We start from the raw sequence: 17,121 nt of genomic DNA on the forward strand, positions 1-17,121 counted from the left end.
TCAGCCCTGCCCCCGTCCCCAGTTAAAGCACCACCAAACTGAACTGGCCCCAGCTGCAAAAACACAGAACGGCCTTTTATTTGCTACCATTCGCACGCTTCCTATTTCTTCTGAGCTGCTTTGTTTGTGGCCAGTGTTGCGTGGAATGATGGATTGTAATGACGATACCCTGGGTAGTAATATTGATACTTCGGTGCGATCCCCACCCTTTTTGATAGGAAGGATGATATAGTCTGTTGCAGGAGCAGGAGGGCGAAGAAGGGGAGAAGGCAGCCTATGTAACGAGCCTTTAGCAAGGCCAGCTGTCGGCAGTCTCTCTTGCAGCTCTTCTTTTCCTCCTCTTTCTCAGTGAGGTTGCCGGTTAAGTTTCCACACTTTGGCAGCTTTGTTATTTGACAAACAGCCCCGGTTGCAAGATGTGGGGTGCTCAGAGTATTGGTTTGTGCCCCCTCCAATGTGAGCAAACCGTCTCTGCTCCCCCGCTGACTGTTAAGTGCTGGCAATATGCTTGGGGCTGTACAAATGAAGACGGTCTCTGACCCAAAATGCTTGGAGTGGAGGAGGCTCTGGGTAGGCAGGGTGCACTGGGAAGCCCAGAAGAGGAGAAGAGGCTTTGGATGGTTTATTTGTATAGTTCACTTCTTGTGGGAGGAAGTGAGACTTCAGATGGGATGTGAATGTGGAGATAATGGGGATTTGGGATCTCATTCAAACAAACTGAAGATAAGAGTCTGGAGGGCTTTTGGTGTGTGACCAAGTGGGGTAGTGGATATGATCTTGTCTCCCCTAGTACCTGGCCCAGTGACTGTACTTACCCATACTGAACATGGCTCCTTCAGCTTAAGTGGTAGGAGGCTATGTCTTTCGTACTGAAGGTCCAAGGTTTAACCCCCCCCCCGATGACTATAGAGAATCTGTGCTTAGGGAGACATGGTTTGTAATTTTGTGCTGGGCCATTTTGCACTCCAGAAATTTTCCTTTTTCTAAGATGACGTGGTTTGCACGAAAACGCAGGAGCATTTGAGATTGTGCATGTTTTGAGACAGCATTTGATTTGTCTCCAGACAAAATCTCAAACACTGGTGGAAGGAAGGAATGAAATCTTGTCACCTGCCAATGAGTGACAATGGGCTCTGTTTTTATGATCTTCGATACGGCAGGGAGATGAAGGAGCTTGCTCAAGCCAGCTCAGTGAGCCAGGGTAGAGTTACCACTCCTGAGACACTCCACAATGGGGTAGGGAAAAGGGGGTGCAAGGAATACACAGGCCACCAATAATCCTTCAGTATGTTCCCAGTGTTCAGGTGCTACCTACAAACTGCTGGGAACTGAAAAAGTGGAACTAGGACTTGAGCCGAGGGTGAATTTGAAGGACGGGGGTGTTGCTTGTGGATGCACAGAATTCTTTTCCTTGTTCCTCCCACATTCTGTTTTCTTGATCCAAAGTCCATTGATATCAGGAGAAAGAGTCTCACTGATCTCCCTAGAATTCTGGCGTTTATGCTACGGCAAAGCGCGTCTCAATATCTCCATTGTGGTTTTGGCTATTCTGGTTATGCCACTATGATAATGCTGCCATATGTACAGTCATGGCAAAGGCACGTGCAAATCAAATGCACAATTGTACCTGCATTTTGGACCCTGTTCTGCAGCCGTGGCCCCCGTGAATAGCCCCATTGACATTACTGTGACCGCATACATAAGTAACAGGATCAGGACCCCTGTGCATCCTGCTGCATATCTACCATGTTGAAAAATCTGGCACAGACAATATCTAGCTGCCCCAAGCTTTCTATCTAGAGACCTCAGGACAAGACTTTGCTAGTAAACTTTTAATATATGGCTTTGTTAGCTTGGTAACCTTTAGTGACATCATTGTGGAAAATCTCTTTATTCCCCAAGTATCCTGCCTTTAAATGTAAGGTCCACCTGGAGTATCCTGCTCTCTTACCATTCTGCAGATGCAAGCAAATATTACTAATGCACTCTACAAATGTCTTTCTTACACATGCAATACCCTTTGAATGTAAACAGATATAGCTGGGAGCACAGAACTTCCCAGCTGAAGCTATACATGATAGCAAAAACTTTTTTTAAAATGGGAAATAAACACAAAGCCTTTCTTGTCCAGAGGAAATGAGGCATATGCTTTAATTTGATTAGAAAGGGAAAAAATCCAAGATTGAGAGTCTGACCTGTTCCTTTTCCTGGTTGGTGGCCTCAGGTTCTCGAGCTTCCATTACCAATTTACTGATGTCTTCTGTTAGCCAGCTGCCCATGGTGGCAAGCAGATTACAGTACTAAGTACCCTTCTGTTGCCAGCAAAGTACCACTAGGTAAAGATTGCTTTATGATGTTGTGCAAGTAGAATATTCTTCTGTGGATACCCAAAGAGACGTGCCATGAATGGTCAACAGCATCTCAGGATAGTGGATTTCTGAGCTTGGTGAGGGACTTTTCTGCAGAGCACTCGTTTTCCCTTCAAGCTGGTTGATGATGGATAGTAGTTTTAAAAATTGCCTTTAAAATGGAAACTTTCAGATTAAAAATCATATACTTATTTAAAAACAATAACCACCCTTCCGCAGAAAAGTTCTTTCCTCTGTTAATCAAAATTGGTTAATTAAATCAGAATGAATTTGTAAAAAATGGTTTAATTGTAATCATTTTTCCTGATGGCCCCCTTTCTGCATCTCACCGAGCTCTGTGCAATGGAAAGGCAGGCTATGCAATTACACTTCTGATTTCGAGTCAGTTTCACTTCATGTTTCAGGTGGGATTTATTACCTGTTTAAAATTAAAGACCTGCTCAAGTGCTATGCTTGATTGGGGCCTAATGCAGATTCTTGCCATTCTTTATAATGGAACTTGTATGATTAAATGGTAGCTGGTTAGGTGTTTGGCTGTGCCCCTAAATTGTCTTGGATTGTTTAACTTGGGAAAGCTTTCTAGGGCAATGTTTATATGGAGACACTATACAGAACAAGTATCAGGAGGTATCCGTGTTAGTCTGTATCCACAAAAACAACAAGGAGTCCGGTGGCACCTTAAAGACCAACAGATTGATTTGGGCATAAGCTTTTGTGGGTAAAAAACCCACTTCTTCAGATGCATGGAGTGAAAATTACAGATGCAGGCATTATATAGTGACTGGTTATATAGTGACAGTGACCACTATATAATGCCTGCAACTGTAATTTTCACTCCATGCATCTGAAGAAGTGAGGTTTTTTACCCACGAAAGCTTATGCCCAAATAAATGTTAGTCTTTAAAGTGCCACCGGACTCCTTGTTGTTTTTATACAGAACAAAGTTGTATTGAATCTCAGGTCTGCAGCTAAGAGGTGGATCCTAGATTTTATTTCCAATGGAAAAGCAAGTAGTGTTTGTTGGAATCAGCTACTGTATCAATAACCTGCTGTGTTCAGCATATCCGTAGTTTAGCCCCCTCTGTTTGTTTTGTTTCATTGTATTGACATTTGCTGTAATATGATTTGTTTTTCTCAAGATGTTAATAAGATGGGAAGCTGAGTTAAGGTTTTCCAATGAGTTTTCTTGGTAACTTTGACATAGGGAATGGTAAAAGATAATATAGAAGAAAGACATTTTATGATACTGGTCTTACTTTCTAATTAAAATCAGAGGCATGAATTATCTCCCTACTTGCAAAAATTGAACAATTTCATTTTCCTGCACTGGGGAAAAATGGCTTCACTAAATGTTATGTGACCAGTCACTGCAGTACGGATGGTAAGTATGACGCACGCACAAACTGGTGCCTAAATTCCGACCGCACGGCTGACACAGACAGCCAGGCTGGGAAATCGCCCCTTTCCAATGGCAGAAAACTTCCACTTCTAGCTCAGCAAGGTAGCAAGAGATGGGACCTTAAATCCAAATGCTGCCCATCTTGGATCTTGAGACTGTACATTTGAAGAGAGAATTTGACATTTGGGGAGAAAGTGGGGGACACGTCTCTGGCAGGTTGGAAACAAACAAACTTGGTGGCTGTTGAAGCAGCTCAGAGGTTTGGGATAGTGGAAGTAGTAGAGATGGATTAGTGGGCAAAGAGCAGGAGAGGGAGTCAAAAGTCCACGGTAAACTTCAAAACTGTTATAGACTATATGTGTCCCATGGTTCTGTGATTGATTCTATTTTCTCTATATTTCCTTGGGGAGGGGGGTGTGAAATATAGTGTGATGTGGTATAATGGTCTTGTCAGCTGGAGTTTGAAATGACCAGAGTCCTCCTAGGTGATGAAGCTACGAGTAAGCTATACAGATTGGCAGAGGCCTTGGAGGTTTTTCGCCTTCCTCTGCAGCATGGGGCACGGGTCACTTGCAGGGGGATTCTCTGCAGCTTGAGGTCTTCAAACCACGATTTGAGGACTTCAATAACTCAGACATAGGTTAGGGGTTTGTTCCAGGAGTGGGTGGGTGAGATTCTGTGGCCTGTGATGTGCAGGAGGTCAGACTAGACAATCAGAATGGTCCCTTCTGACCTTAAAGTCTATGAGTCTATCTCCAGTGAGTGCCAGTGAATCTTTTATAGCCCATCTCAGTATTAGATATTCTGTATATGCCATATAAACTACAGCTGGTCAAAATTTTTTCATTGGGAAAAAAAATTCAACCAAAATTGGCTTTTGGATCAAAACAAAAATGTGCATTTTGGTTAACATTTTCCATTTTTTTTTTTTTTTTTAACAAAAAGCGTAGGGGATCTTGATGAGCTGTTTGCAGCCTAAGGCCGATAATGAAATGCTGAGCAGTTTCTGGTTCCATCTTATCTAAGGAAGTGCTGCCAGTTCATTCTTATATAAATATGTTTCAGGTTACATGGATTCTGACTTTCCATTAACCCTGTTCTGTTTCCTTCTCTCTCTCTCTCTCTCAATTGTCCTATTTAGATAATGCTCCTGGGCGACCCAGAGATTGAGAGCAGCATATTGATCAGCTCTGATGAAGGCGCCACCTATCAAAAGTACCGGCTGAACTTTTACATCCAGAGCCTGCTGTTCCACCCCAAGCAGGAGGACTGGATTCTGGCATACAGTCTCGATCAAAAGGTGACCAACTCCTTTCAGATTCAAGTGATTATTTTCCAGAGTCCGGTGACAGAGACATTGTCAAGAAGAATAACCATATATTTAGAAAGTGACTGTAGCGGGGCGGTCACTCCGCTCCGGCCCTGAAGGGGTTAAAACAGCCCTGGGAAAGGGCTGTCCCAGGGAGCCAATAGGCTGGGCTGATTGGAGAAGCAGCCACAGCTGGGGCCATGCCCCAATCAGGCCACAGCTGGCCCTATAAAAGGGCTGCGAGCCAGGAGAAGGAAGAGTCTCTCTCTCGCTCTAGCGTGAGAAGGACCAGGCTGCCTGGGAGCTCAGGGTACAGGGAACGGAGCAGGGCTGGGGAAAGGCAAGAGGGGCTGGGGAGCTCCAGCCGGGTAAATCCCCCAGGCTGCAGGCCTTGCTAACAGGCCGAAACAGGTACTGGGGTTGCAGAGGCTGCAGCCCAGGGTTAGGCAGAGGCAGCTGGTCCGCCCCCCTTTCCAATGATAAGTGGCCTTTTACGGACTGCAGTTTGCCCCAGTGACAGGGGGCTGGATGATGACTGGCAGTAGCCATTGAGGCAAGGTGGGTGAGAGGGTTGGGGGCTCCCCTGGGGTGGGGGGGCAGACCGTGGGTTACTGCTGGGGGCAGAACCCAGAGGAAAAGGGGCACCGGGGTCTGGGAGGGACGTGAGGGCCCTAAGGCAGGCGAGACACCGGCCTGCCGAGGGTGCTCTGGGCTGGACAAGAGCTAATTCCCAGGATAACCAGCAGGAGGCGCTGCACCAGTGAGTCTTTGCTACGCTACAGTGACTATGTGGCACCATTTAACTCAGCAGACCTGCTTTTTGGGTTGATTTGGAGACAGATCTGCTGACTTCAGTGACATGGTTCAGTTTTTGCTGCGTTAGCCTTTCAGAGCCAAAACAGCTCCATGGCAGCGAAGCTGGATTCTGTTCCTCCTCGGGCATCCTCAACTGAATCGCTTGCTAAATTCCAAGCAGTTATTCCCGTGCAAACCCACCAAAGGCTGTGGTGTTGCTCTGTCCTTATTGAGAACATAATTTGGCCTGTGGAAGCTTTATGAATGGTGCCAATAAGAGAGATGGAAGGAATCCTAGAGCCAGATTTGATATGATGTGCTAAAGATCTAGCCACTTACTTAGGGACCTAAACAGTTCCTGAGCAATCCTGAAAATCTGGCACTTGGAGCCCAACTTGCGTTTGCAAGGGCTGTTTTTTGGGAGGGTGGGGGATTCTTTCTGTTTGGAAACCAAACACGTTTGATCTGCCAATCACTGGGTGGCAATACACTTGAAACCCCATTATGCCATTCTTAGTCACTGTTCAGCGTGGAACTACAATGAAAACAAAATCCTTTGCTACTGTCCATGTCTAACGATAAATTGTTGAAATGGAAAGAACTTTAAAGATCCACTTTATTTTCCCCTCCTTATGGCGTTTAATTGTTACCATTTACCCAGCTGCTGTGCAGTTCACTATGCTGGTTTGTTTCAGTTCCTGGGTTATGGGGCAATACTACCCCTAGATACTGGGCCCAAGCTATTCGGCAGCACTTCTTTTCAAATACTGGTGCATCCGCTCTTTCTAGTCTATTCCTCCCAGTCAGCTTGTCCTGGGAGCTATTTAGTGTCCCCTGTAATAAGTCACATACACTACGACAGCAGCACCTTCAAACAGTAACTAGAACATAACCTTTATCCCCTTGTTAGCAGAATGCTAGGGCAGTTGCCAGGTGTATGTTGTTACTCCTCTCACTGGCCTGAGTGACATTTCCAAGCTCAAAGCCATTGTAAATAGACTTCTTTCATAGTACCAGGGGGTTATTGTCTGGCCGACTTAGCCAAATGTCAAATATCTTGTGAGCTCAGATGTTCAACGTCACCAGAAACGTTGAAGTTGGACTGAAAGACCGATAGACTCGTTTGATGTCGCCGAATGGTTTGATGCCACTTTTATGCTGGAGGTAAAGTTTTTAAACGGCGCTTCTTTTTCGCACACACGCAGCCCTGTAAGTAAGAGGCAGCTGATGAGGTACACGGGGTGGGATAAACTGAACTGAATGTGTCGGGCAAGTGGCTGCAAGGAGGCTCAGCTATGGGAAACATTTGCTCCTTGGTTCACACAGGGGGCCTGCTTTTCTCTTTCAGTAAGGCCCCTTTGTGCTGCACTAGCAGGGTAAAGTGGCTCAAAGTAGCCCGCCTAGAATATGCTCTGTGCATGGGGCTTTTCCAGATGGTGTAGAACTGGCATACGGGCTCAATGCCATCCCGGCTCTCACCGCCTCCCTTAAGTGGTGTGGTCAGAGTGTACAGCTCCACGGTTTTCTCTGCTTCCCACAGCCCCACCAGGAACCACTGGAAGCTGAATGTGGATTAGAGCATTCCTGAGGTTGCTCTAATTTACCCCAGGGTCTGAGCAGCTCTCTGCACAGCCCCAGAATACAAGTAGTGTAAAGCTGACTAAATGCCACCTTCCCCCCATCCCCGACCTCTCAGCTTGCCTCAAATTCAGGAGAGGAGTAACCAAGAATCAGACTCTGTGTATATGCAAGATCTACGCTGCACACTACTGTACTTGGGGGTTATATTTTGCTTAGTGTAACGCATTAGGAATTATAGCACTGAGCACCGAGGGCTTTTCCTAATCAGAAAGCAGATTTGTGGAGGAAGCACTGTACCCCGGCTCTTTCTTGTTGACAACTTGGCATAAACTAGCCTGGTGATGGAGAGTTGTCAAATCTACTAAGCCTTGTATGGGCATCTCTCCAAGGAGGCTGCTAATGGCTAGAACTGAATTTTCAGCTGCCATGTGCACAATTTTCACCTCTTTATATGTAAAGATTGGCTTGTGCAGAACTATATATATATATATATATATATATATATATATATATATATATATATATATATATATATATATATATATATATACACAAACAGTTTGAGGTTTGAAATACAAGAGTCATCTGGGCAGTTGATGGTTGCATTGTTGGAATCAGATTAAAGATTGAGGGCCAGATAATCCAGGGGAGCTGTGCCAGTTACACCTGCTGAAGAGCTGACCCAGCAACCACGCACGACCTTTCTTTAAGGAAAAATAAAAGTGGATCAAATTAGAGTCTGCAAACTTCATAAGACAGAGTTTCCCAAGCCGGCACAGGGACATGTACATTACTCTGCCTTGAGCCAGTTTGGTCCCCTGCATCCTAGGCCTTGGTTAACTCAGATTGGTATTGCTGCGTAAGAGTTTTCTTCTGGGGAAAGGTAGCTTTAAATTGCAGTCAAGACTCCAGGGGAGCCTGGCTGGCAGATTCTGCTCAGTGCATTCCCCATCAGCCCTGGCCCTGCCTTCTTCCTGGCCAGCAATGCCTGAAATTTTGGCCAGGGTTGCCTCTTGCAGGCTCCATCGTGGATGGGAGGTTGTGCTTGCTGTCTGCTGCCTCCACCTCTCTGCAGCAGATTTTCTGCTGCAAATCTCTGTGGGCCTGATCCAACTCCTGTTACAGTCAGTGGAAAGACCCTGATTGAATGCATTGGCCTTAAATCTGCAGAAGCTGCCATAGACTTTGGGTGGAATCCAACCCCTTGGATGTGAACTTCCTCTAATTTCTGCATGCAGTGGGGGCTGTGGGAGTGGGATCATGTATTTGGTTCACACTAATGATTTTGGTTCTATGAATTTGGTCCAGGCCAATCTTTAGTAAAAATACAGTTGTATAAGCCAAGACAGGAGTTAACCACCCAGGGAGAAATACAGATTGATTACCTTTCATGGAATGTACAGCACACACTGTATATGAAATAGATGTATGGCAATCTTAAAAACAAAGGGCATTTGCAGATGGTCCCATTGTTATGATATTTAAAGGGAATTTCTCAAGTTACTAAAAATAAGAGATTTGATTATCCTAACATATTACTATCTGCTGGGGAAATTCTTCCCTGGTTATTTGAGAGAAATAGTTAAAATGTCTTTATTTCTTAACATGTATATTCCAGTAACTATGAAATCTACCACATCTTTGTCACATCTTTGTTTTAAAAACATTTAAAAAGAGCCCCAAATTGGGTAGCTATAGGGAAAAATAACAAAGTTCTCCAGTGCTCTCCCTAGCATCAAACAGTCAGATCCTACTCTGAGGGTATACCTATCTCATAGATCAGGAAGGGACCCTGAAAGGTCATTGAGTTGAGCCCCCTGCCTTCACAGCAGGACCAAGTACTGATTTTGCCCCAGATCCCTAAGTGGCCCCCCTCAAGGATTGAACTCACAATCCTGGGTTTAGGAGGCCAACACTCAAACCACTGAGCTATCCCCCCATCTGTCTATATTGCAAGTAGACACCTGTGGCTGGCTCATGCCAGCTGACTTGGGCTCGCGGGTCTTGGACAAAGAGGTTGTTTAATTGTGGTGTAGATGTTCAGGCTTGGGCTGCAGGGTCCTAGAGCCCGGGCTTCAGCCCTTGCCCATATGTTTACACTGCAATTAAACAGCCTCTTAGCCTGAGAGTGAGTCATCTGGCAGGGCCAGCTGCAGATGTCTAATTGCAATGTAGACACCTGTGTCCAGTGCTGACATCACCGACGATACAAATGGACAGGCACTGGCAGGATACTATGGGGATGCATGCTACGGAAAACCCCAAGATGGAAGGAACCTCCTCCGCCCCAACAAATAAAACAACAAAAAAATCTGAGGTTCATTCCAAGCAGCTTTGGAAACAAAGTGGGGAAAACTTCCCACTAAATCTTCCAAAGAATGAAAGGAAATTGGCGTTCAGCTGTTGACTGCAGCAGGAATAGGACTGGGCCCCAAATCAGGTGGAAAGGAATCTGGACTTCTTTAGGGCCAGATTTTGCCACACCTTTGTGTGGAGGTGCTGGGGGCAAGGAGCCTCCCACCCATGAGGAAAGGTTGGAAGAACAGGGCACCTTTAGGCTAGAGAACAGAAGGTTGGGAGAGTGACATATTAACAGTCTTCAAATGTGTAAAAAGTTGTTATAAAGAGGATAGTAATCAATTGTTCTCCGTGTCCACTGAGGACAGAAGAAGGAATTGGCTTAGTTGGGAGCAAGGGAGATTTAGGTTGGGTATTAGGAACAACTTACTAATGCTCAGGATAGGGAAGATCTGGAATAGGTTACTTTAGTGAGGCTGTGGAATCCCCGTTTTTAAGAACAGGTTAGACAAACACCAGACAGAGATGATCTAGGTTTACTTGGCCCTACCTCAGCGCAGGTGAATGGACTAAATGACCTCTCAAAATCCCTTCCGGCCCTGCGTTTCTATGATTCTAAGCGCAAATCCCATGCAATAACCAGGAACAATCACAGTGCCTGGACTCAGTCCCTGCCCCTTCCTTACACCCCCATGATGTAAATTGCCTCAAGAGAGACAGGGTGGGATGATGGCTAATCAGACCCATTACACTAGCCTGCTTTGTGGCCCAGGCATGCATTGGAGAGTAGCCAAGTGAGGGTGCAGGTTGCAGACACCTCCTGTGTGTGAGGAAAGGGAGGAGGTTTGTGCCTTCCCCAAGGCCTCCATCTGGGTGCTGCAGGATCAGCCTGATAGCAGCCTTCAACTACTTGAAGGGTGGTTCCAAGAGGATGGAACTCGGCTGTTCTCAGTGGTGGCAGATGACAGAACAAGAAGCAGTGGTCTCAAGTTGCAGTGGGGGAGATCTAGGTTGGATATTAGGAAACACTATTTCACTAGGAGGGTGGTGAAGCACTGGAATGGGTTACCTAAGGAGGTGGTGGAATCTCCATTCTTAGAGGTTTTTAAGGCCTGGCTTGACAAAGCCCTGGCTGGGATGATTTAGTTGGGGATTGGTCCTGCTTTGAGCAGGGGGTTGGACTAGATGACCTCCTGAGGTCCCTTCCAACCCTGATATTCTATGAAATGCATGAGGACTGGTGAGCTTGTTGTTCACATGCATCCTCCTGTGATTCTTTGTCCATAGCTAATAAAACAAGGAAGCCACAGATAAGAAGTCAATGGCCTGTTGCACACACAGGGTGGGCAGGGGGACCTACACTCAGTTTGTCCTCAACCCTCTCTCTAGGCTGTCAAAGCATGTTTGACCTTTGCAGATTTATTTCCAATGACTGCGTATCAATGGCAGATTAAAGAGGCATTAGATGGTCATTGGAAAACAAACCAAATACATGCACTCCGACTCCCAGCAGCAGGAGCTGCAAAGGGGAGATTTAATCCAACTGCTTAGACCTAGGCACATGTAAATGAGTCTGCAAATTCCATTTCAACTCTGATTTTTTTAAACCTCATTCAGATTCATATTTTATTTTATTAAGTTTCTTTCATCGTAGCAGAAAAACAAGCTGCTGGACACTGGCTCTGAGAACCCTGAAAATGAGTCAGTGACAAATCCAAAAATGTAGTACAATCAGCTAAGCCTTCTACCAAGCAGAAGTTTCAATCAAATATTAACAGCCCCTTAGGACAGTCTGTACCTCAGTCCCCCTCCAAGGACCAGATGAAACAGGCATTGTGACCCAAGTCTTCAAAGGGATTTGATTTCAGTGGGAGTTAGGCACCTATTGATAAATTGTATATGCAGTTGCCTGACTACTCTTTGGTTTGTTATGAAAGAAACCTAATAACCAATATCAGTCAGGTTTATTGCTAAAAGACAATAATAGTATAGTGCAGGAAAAAGGTTTAATACGATAAAGTTTGTGGATGATACCAAGCTGGGAAGGGTTGCCAGTGCTTTGGAGGACAGGATTAAAATTCAAAATGATCTGGACAAATTGGAGAAATGGTCTGAAGTAAATAGGATGAAATTCAATAAGGACAAATAAAAAGTACTCCACTTAGGAAGGAACAATCAGCTACACACATACAAAATGGGAAATGACTGCCTAGGAAGGAGTACTGGGGAAAGGGATCTGGGAGTCATAGTGGATCACAAGCTAAATATGAGTCAACAGTGTAACGCGGTTGCAAAAAAAGCAAACATCATTCTGGGATGTATTAGCTGGAGTGTTGTAAGCAAGACACGAGAAGTAATTCTTCTGCTCTACTCCGCACTAATTAGGCCTCAACTGGAGTATTGTGTCCAGTTCTGGGTGCCACATTTCAGGAAGGATGTGGACAAATTAGAGAAAGTCCAAAGAAGAGCAACAAAAATGATTAAAGGTCTAGAAAACATGACCTCTGAGGGAAGATTGAAAAAATTGGGTTTGTTTAGTCTGGAGAAGAGAAGACTGAGAGGGGACAGGATAACAGTTTTCAAGTACATAAAAGGTTGTTACAAGGAGGAGGGAAAAAAATGTTCTTAGCCTCTGAGGACAGGACAAGAAGCAATGGGCTTAAATTGCGGCAAGGGAGGTTTAGGTTGGACATTAGGAAAAATTTTCTAACTGTCAGGGTGGTTAAGCCCTGGAATGAATTGCCTAGGGAAGTTGTGGAATCTCCATCACTGGAGATTTTTAAGAGCAGATTGGACAAACATCTGTCAGAAATGGTCTAGATAATACTTAGTCCTGCCTTGAGTGTAGGGCAGTGGACTAGATGACCTCTCAAGGTGCCTTCTAGTTTTATGATACCACTCTCTGGGAAGCCATCTTGTGCAGCATTGTTACGTTCACCTTATGCAGAAGTTGTGTTCCCAAAGTCACACCTCTAAAACCATCTTTTTGCATCCTACCTGTTCACCAGGTACTGTGCATGTCAGCTGAAACTAGATTTAACCAATCAGCTTTCTACTTTATCTGGTACCATGCTGTTCTTCTCATCTTTGGTTTGAACACATGCATTCCAGGTACCAAGGGGTGTGTCGGGCCTAGGCTTGTACCAGGGTAGAACATTCATATCTTGTCCTTTCCTTTGGAACATTCCAGTATTAGTCTGTGAGAGTAACTCCCTGCCTGCTGCTATGGTAAAGCACTCATATGTCCTGATCTCGACAAATTTCCTAACTACTTAAGCCAAAGCTTACTTCAGCTAATGCATGCTATTATGGGAGGTTTGACCTGGGTGGACACAATTGTCGGGAGAGTATAGTCCATTCAGTTAACATAACTTCCCAATACTTATATTAATACTATGGCTAGCATATATGTATTGGCTAACACACCTAAATACACCTGAGGAACTGGGCCAATGGCCCCAGCGGTCTGGGGGCTATATTATCCCTTCTAGCCCAGAGTAAGAGGCAGTGTACAGAGGCTGCAACCCACATGGAGCCCAGGGAAGTAACTGTGTCTTTAAGAGGCATGGTTCCTTTCCGCCCGCCCCCTCCCACCGCTTGCTCCCAAGGCATTGCAGTTTGCCACTAGCCGCTACTTATAGCCAATTGCTACCCTCTGCCACATTGGCTCAGCTGTGCCGACTAATGCAGTACGTGGGGCTGAGTCAAGACACCTACCGTTACTATTTCGTGTTTATTAATTCTTTGTTCTATTGTAGCACTGAGGTCCCCAGGGTACAAACACAGACTAGAAAAACAGTCCGGCACCAAAGAGCGAGTGGGGTTGATGTAAGATACGCAACTTCAGCTACGGGAATGCCGTAGCTGAAGTCGAAATATCTTATTTCGATTTACCTCCCATCCTCATGGTGCGGGATCGATGGCCGCAGCTCCCCCATCGACTCTGCTACCGCCGCTCGCTTTGGTGGAGTTCCGGAGTCGATGGGGAGCACGTTCGGGGAGCGATATATCGTGTCTAGATGAGACGCGATATATCGATCCCTGATAAATCGATCACTACCCACCAATCCGGTGGGTAGGCTGGACGTACCCTAAGAGTACATCAACGCTGCAGCTGGAGGGGTAACGTCCAGGGTGGGGGGAAGTACACGTGCTAGCTTGGATTGAGCAGAGCGCTGAAAATAGCAGTGTAGCTGCAGCAGAACGGGCTTGCCAACTGAGTACTAGCTTAGATGGGATTGTACTCTGGCATATAGTCTAGGCTGCTGTGGCTACACCACTGTTTTTAGCTTGCTAACTGGATCAAAGTTCCGCATGCTGGAAAATACACCTCCAGTGGCAGTGTAGGCAGACCCTATGTATGTCCCCTGTGTGGAGAGGGGGAAGCACAGAGCTTGCAGCCCCAATCTCTCCCCATGACCCTGTAAGGAAGCAGGGGGAGACACTTAAAATATTTAAAGTCGTAATTGTTAGAAAAATAAACTGTAAACATAGAAGGTCCTCACATACCCCAGTGATGGGCCTGGCAGGAAAAGCTGGAGGGAGAAGCAGAGGATAAATAGATAGTTAGAATGGTTCGATAACAGCTCATCTCAAATTCACCTGCCACCACATTATTAATGTGAGAGAATTCTATAAATAAAGAGCTCTGTAATCAAGGGCTGCTGCTTCCACAGGCCTTAATCTTCATCACGAAGCAAAACAACAAAGTGGGTATCTTCATATCATCACGTACAAGCAGCTCAATTAGATGATCAAGCTAATACACTGCCGTGTCATCAAGATGCACCTGGCAGTCGATATCAAATTCAGTTAGGAGTTACCCATAACCTCAGAGCAGTAGAGACCTACGATCCACAAGTCTAATGCAGCGCATGTCAGGATCTTGGCTCCCTAGGTTAGACAGGGCTGAATTCATTTAAAAGGACAGCGGTACAGTTGGGATACTTTTAATAAGCTAGACACAAAGTCACCAGAATGTGAACAAGACATCCACCCCCCCAGCCCCTTACGTCAGCCGTGCAGCCCTGGGGGTGTTCAGGAGACTGACAGAAGGCTGCCCTGTGGGGCAAAGTAGCAGCAGAAGTCAAACTCATTTCATCATAATTAGTTGTACGTGATGTTCAGTTAATGAGAAAGATAAGAAGCTCTCTCTGCCTCTGCCTGGATCCCATACAGTGAAATCATTGATTGTATGGTGGGGTGAGCGAACTCATGGGGAGCCAAGTGTTGATTCTTTTGTCATTCATCTCAAGAATGTTGGAGTCCCGTGGGAAGTAGTGTGTGGAGAGATGGTATGCACCCGAGCTCGTTTTAATCATAGTTCATTGACATCCACAGGACCATTGTTCTCTTGTTTCCTGGCCTTACAGATAAATAGTCTAGTCTAGCCTAGTCCAAGGTTTATTCTATGCCCATCACCCATAGCATCTGAGCACCTTCCAGAGAAGACAAACAAAGCACATCCTCTGCACACTTGTCTCCCTTCCCAATCTCAAGGATGGCAGTAGCACCCATTGCCAGTAGTACCTTCCTCGTGAACGATTGCTGGAGCCATTTGGAAGTTGAGTCAATGGAAGTGGTTGGTGTTTCATTCCCTCCGGAGAAGGAAATGCTGGCGCAAGTCAGTGTAGTTTCTCTTACTTCCACAGAGCTAAGTCAGTTTACTGCAGCTGAAGATCTGGCCCCGTCAATTTTATTTTCAATCCTTGGCTATCAGTTGTCTCCAGAACTCTGGCATCAGAAGGGACTGAGCACAAGCTTCTTTTGGTGGTGACCACTTTCATTCAGACAAAGAGCCATTCCCGGTCAGATTGAGTCAGGCCAGCCAAATGAGCACTATCAGCCCTGCTCTGGTGCCCCCGGGTCAGTCTGCGAACTTTCATTTTAAACACTTGAAAGCCAATATTTTTAGGCATGGGTACCTAGAATTAGGTGCTTAAAACCATATAAAACTGGCCTAATTTTAAAGGTGCTACATGCCCATTGTTTCCCTGGAAGTTGACAACCTCCTCCTCTCTCTCTGCGCCCGTTTTTGTGGCTTTCTCCTGTCTTGCTACACAGTATACCTTGTGTCTAAATTAAGGCCCCAGTCCAACTCCCATTGATGTCAATAGGAAGGCGTAGTTAAGTTAAAGGCATCTTAAAAGGGAAAGTTAATGAGATTACAAGAAATGTAAGAGTGCAGCCCTATCTCGGATTATTCAGGCGGGTCTCCACAAAATGTGGGCAGCGACAGATGGTTTGTATTTAAACAGGATCATCACAGCTGGATGCTTGTGTCTGGAGAACACCTGGGTAGGTAAGGAAGTGGATTAGAACCATGTCATCTGTAAAGTTCTGCAGGCCCCTGGGAAGTCTGGCCGATGAAGGAAATGGTATGGAAGAGTGTGTCGGGCAAGGGGAGAAAACACATCTTGCTGCTAGAGTTTCTACGTTTATGTACGAGGGGGGAGGGGGAAGTAGATTTTAGCTGTCAAGGGGGAAAATGGAGATGTGTTGACTTTCAGCCTCCTTAATCAATCCTGTAGTCCCTATCCTATCTAGGGTATAATAACATGCACATTTCACTGCTAAGAGGAACAGTAAGAACTGCCCTCTTAGTATTGTTTAAGTGACAACACCTCGAGACCCCAGCCAGGATCAGGGCCCCATTGTTCGAGGTGCTGTACCTAGTAAGAAGTAGCCCTGGCCCCAGAGAGCTTACAGTCGAAACGGACAAAAAGAAGTATCATCCCCGCAGTACAAATGAGGTGAGGAAGCACAGAGAGAGTAAGTGATTTACCCAAGGCTGCATGGGAAAGCTGTGTTAAATCCAGGAATTGATCCCAGATAGGAGTTGAATTCCTCTGCCTTAACTGCAAGACTATCCTTCCTCTCTATGTGATGTACTCTTCTGAGAACATCATGTTCTATGACAACAATGTGTGTCCTTGGCTGCACATGCTACTTGCCACCAGCTCCTCCGGAGCTTAGCCCACGGAGTTAATAAAACAGGCAAACCAAACTGTTAGTTGTGTAAAAAGAAACCCCAGAGATCCAGAATATTTAAAGGCAACTTACCAAGGCCTCTTCTTCAATATAATCAAGTGAGGATTTGAAATCACCTAACTTCATTTACAAATCACGAATATCTATCAGGCCTTTTAAATGAAAGGATGAGTAAAACATACATAGTGTTTGTTCAATTCATTAAAAAGGAGACAATTTATCAAGAGTCCCCCCCTTAAACTAAAGCCATATGCAAATATAGGGAAATCAAGACTCTACATTACTTTTGTGGCATGATGAATATTTTTATAATCCTAATTAGCACCACTCATTTACTCTAGCAATTTTCCCCAATCTAGCCAATTTGAAATTAAAATAGA

General features: G+C 45.3%; 1 protein-coding gene across 10 annotated transcripts in view; it reads left to right on the top strand.

Moving 5' to 3' along the window:
• SORCS3 (sortilin related VPS10 domain containing receptor 3) overlaps positions 1-17,121 on the top strand; it is a 522,792-nt gene that overhangs the window by 331,437 nt on the left and 174,234 nt on the right. For all 10 annotated transcript variants that reach the window (XM_039481980.1, XM_039481984.1, XM_039481985.1 and 7 more), the window contains one exon: positions 4,910-5,068. In XM_039481980.1, coding sequence (XP_039337914.1) covers positions 4,910-5,068 — 159 coding nt within the window. The remainder of the gene's footprint in view (positions 1-4,909; positions 5,069-17,121) is intronic.

Source organism: Mauremys reevesii, linkage group 7 (genome assembly GCF_016161935.1).
Source record: "Mauremys reevesii isolate NIE-2019 linkage group 7, ASM1616193v1, whole genome shotgun sequence".
Taxonomy (NCBI): domain Eukaryota; kingdom Metazoa; phylum Chordata; order Testudines; family Geoemydidae; genus Mauremys; species Mauremys reevesii.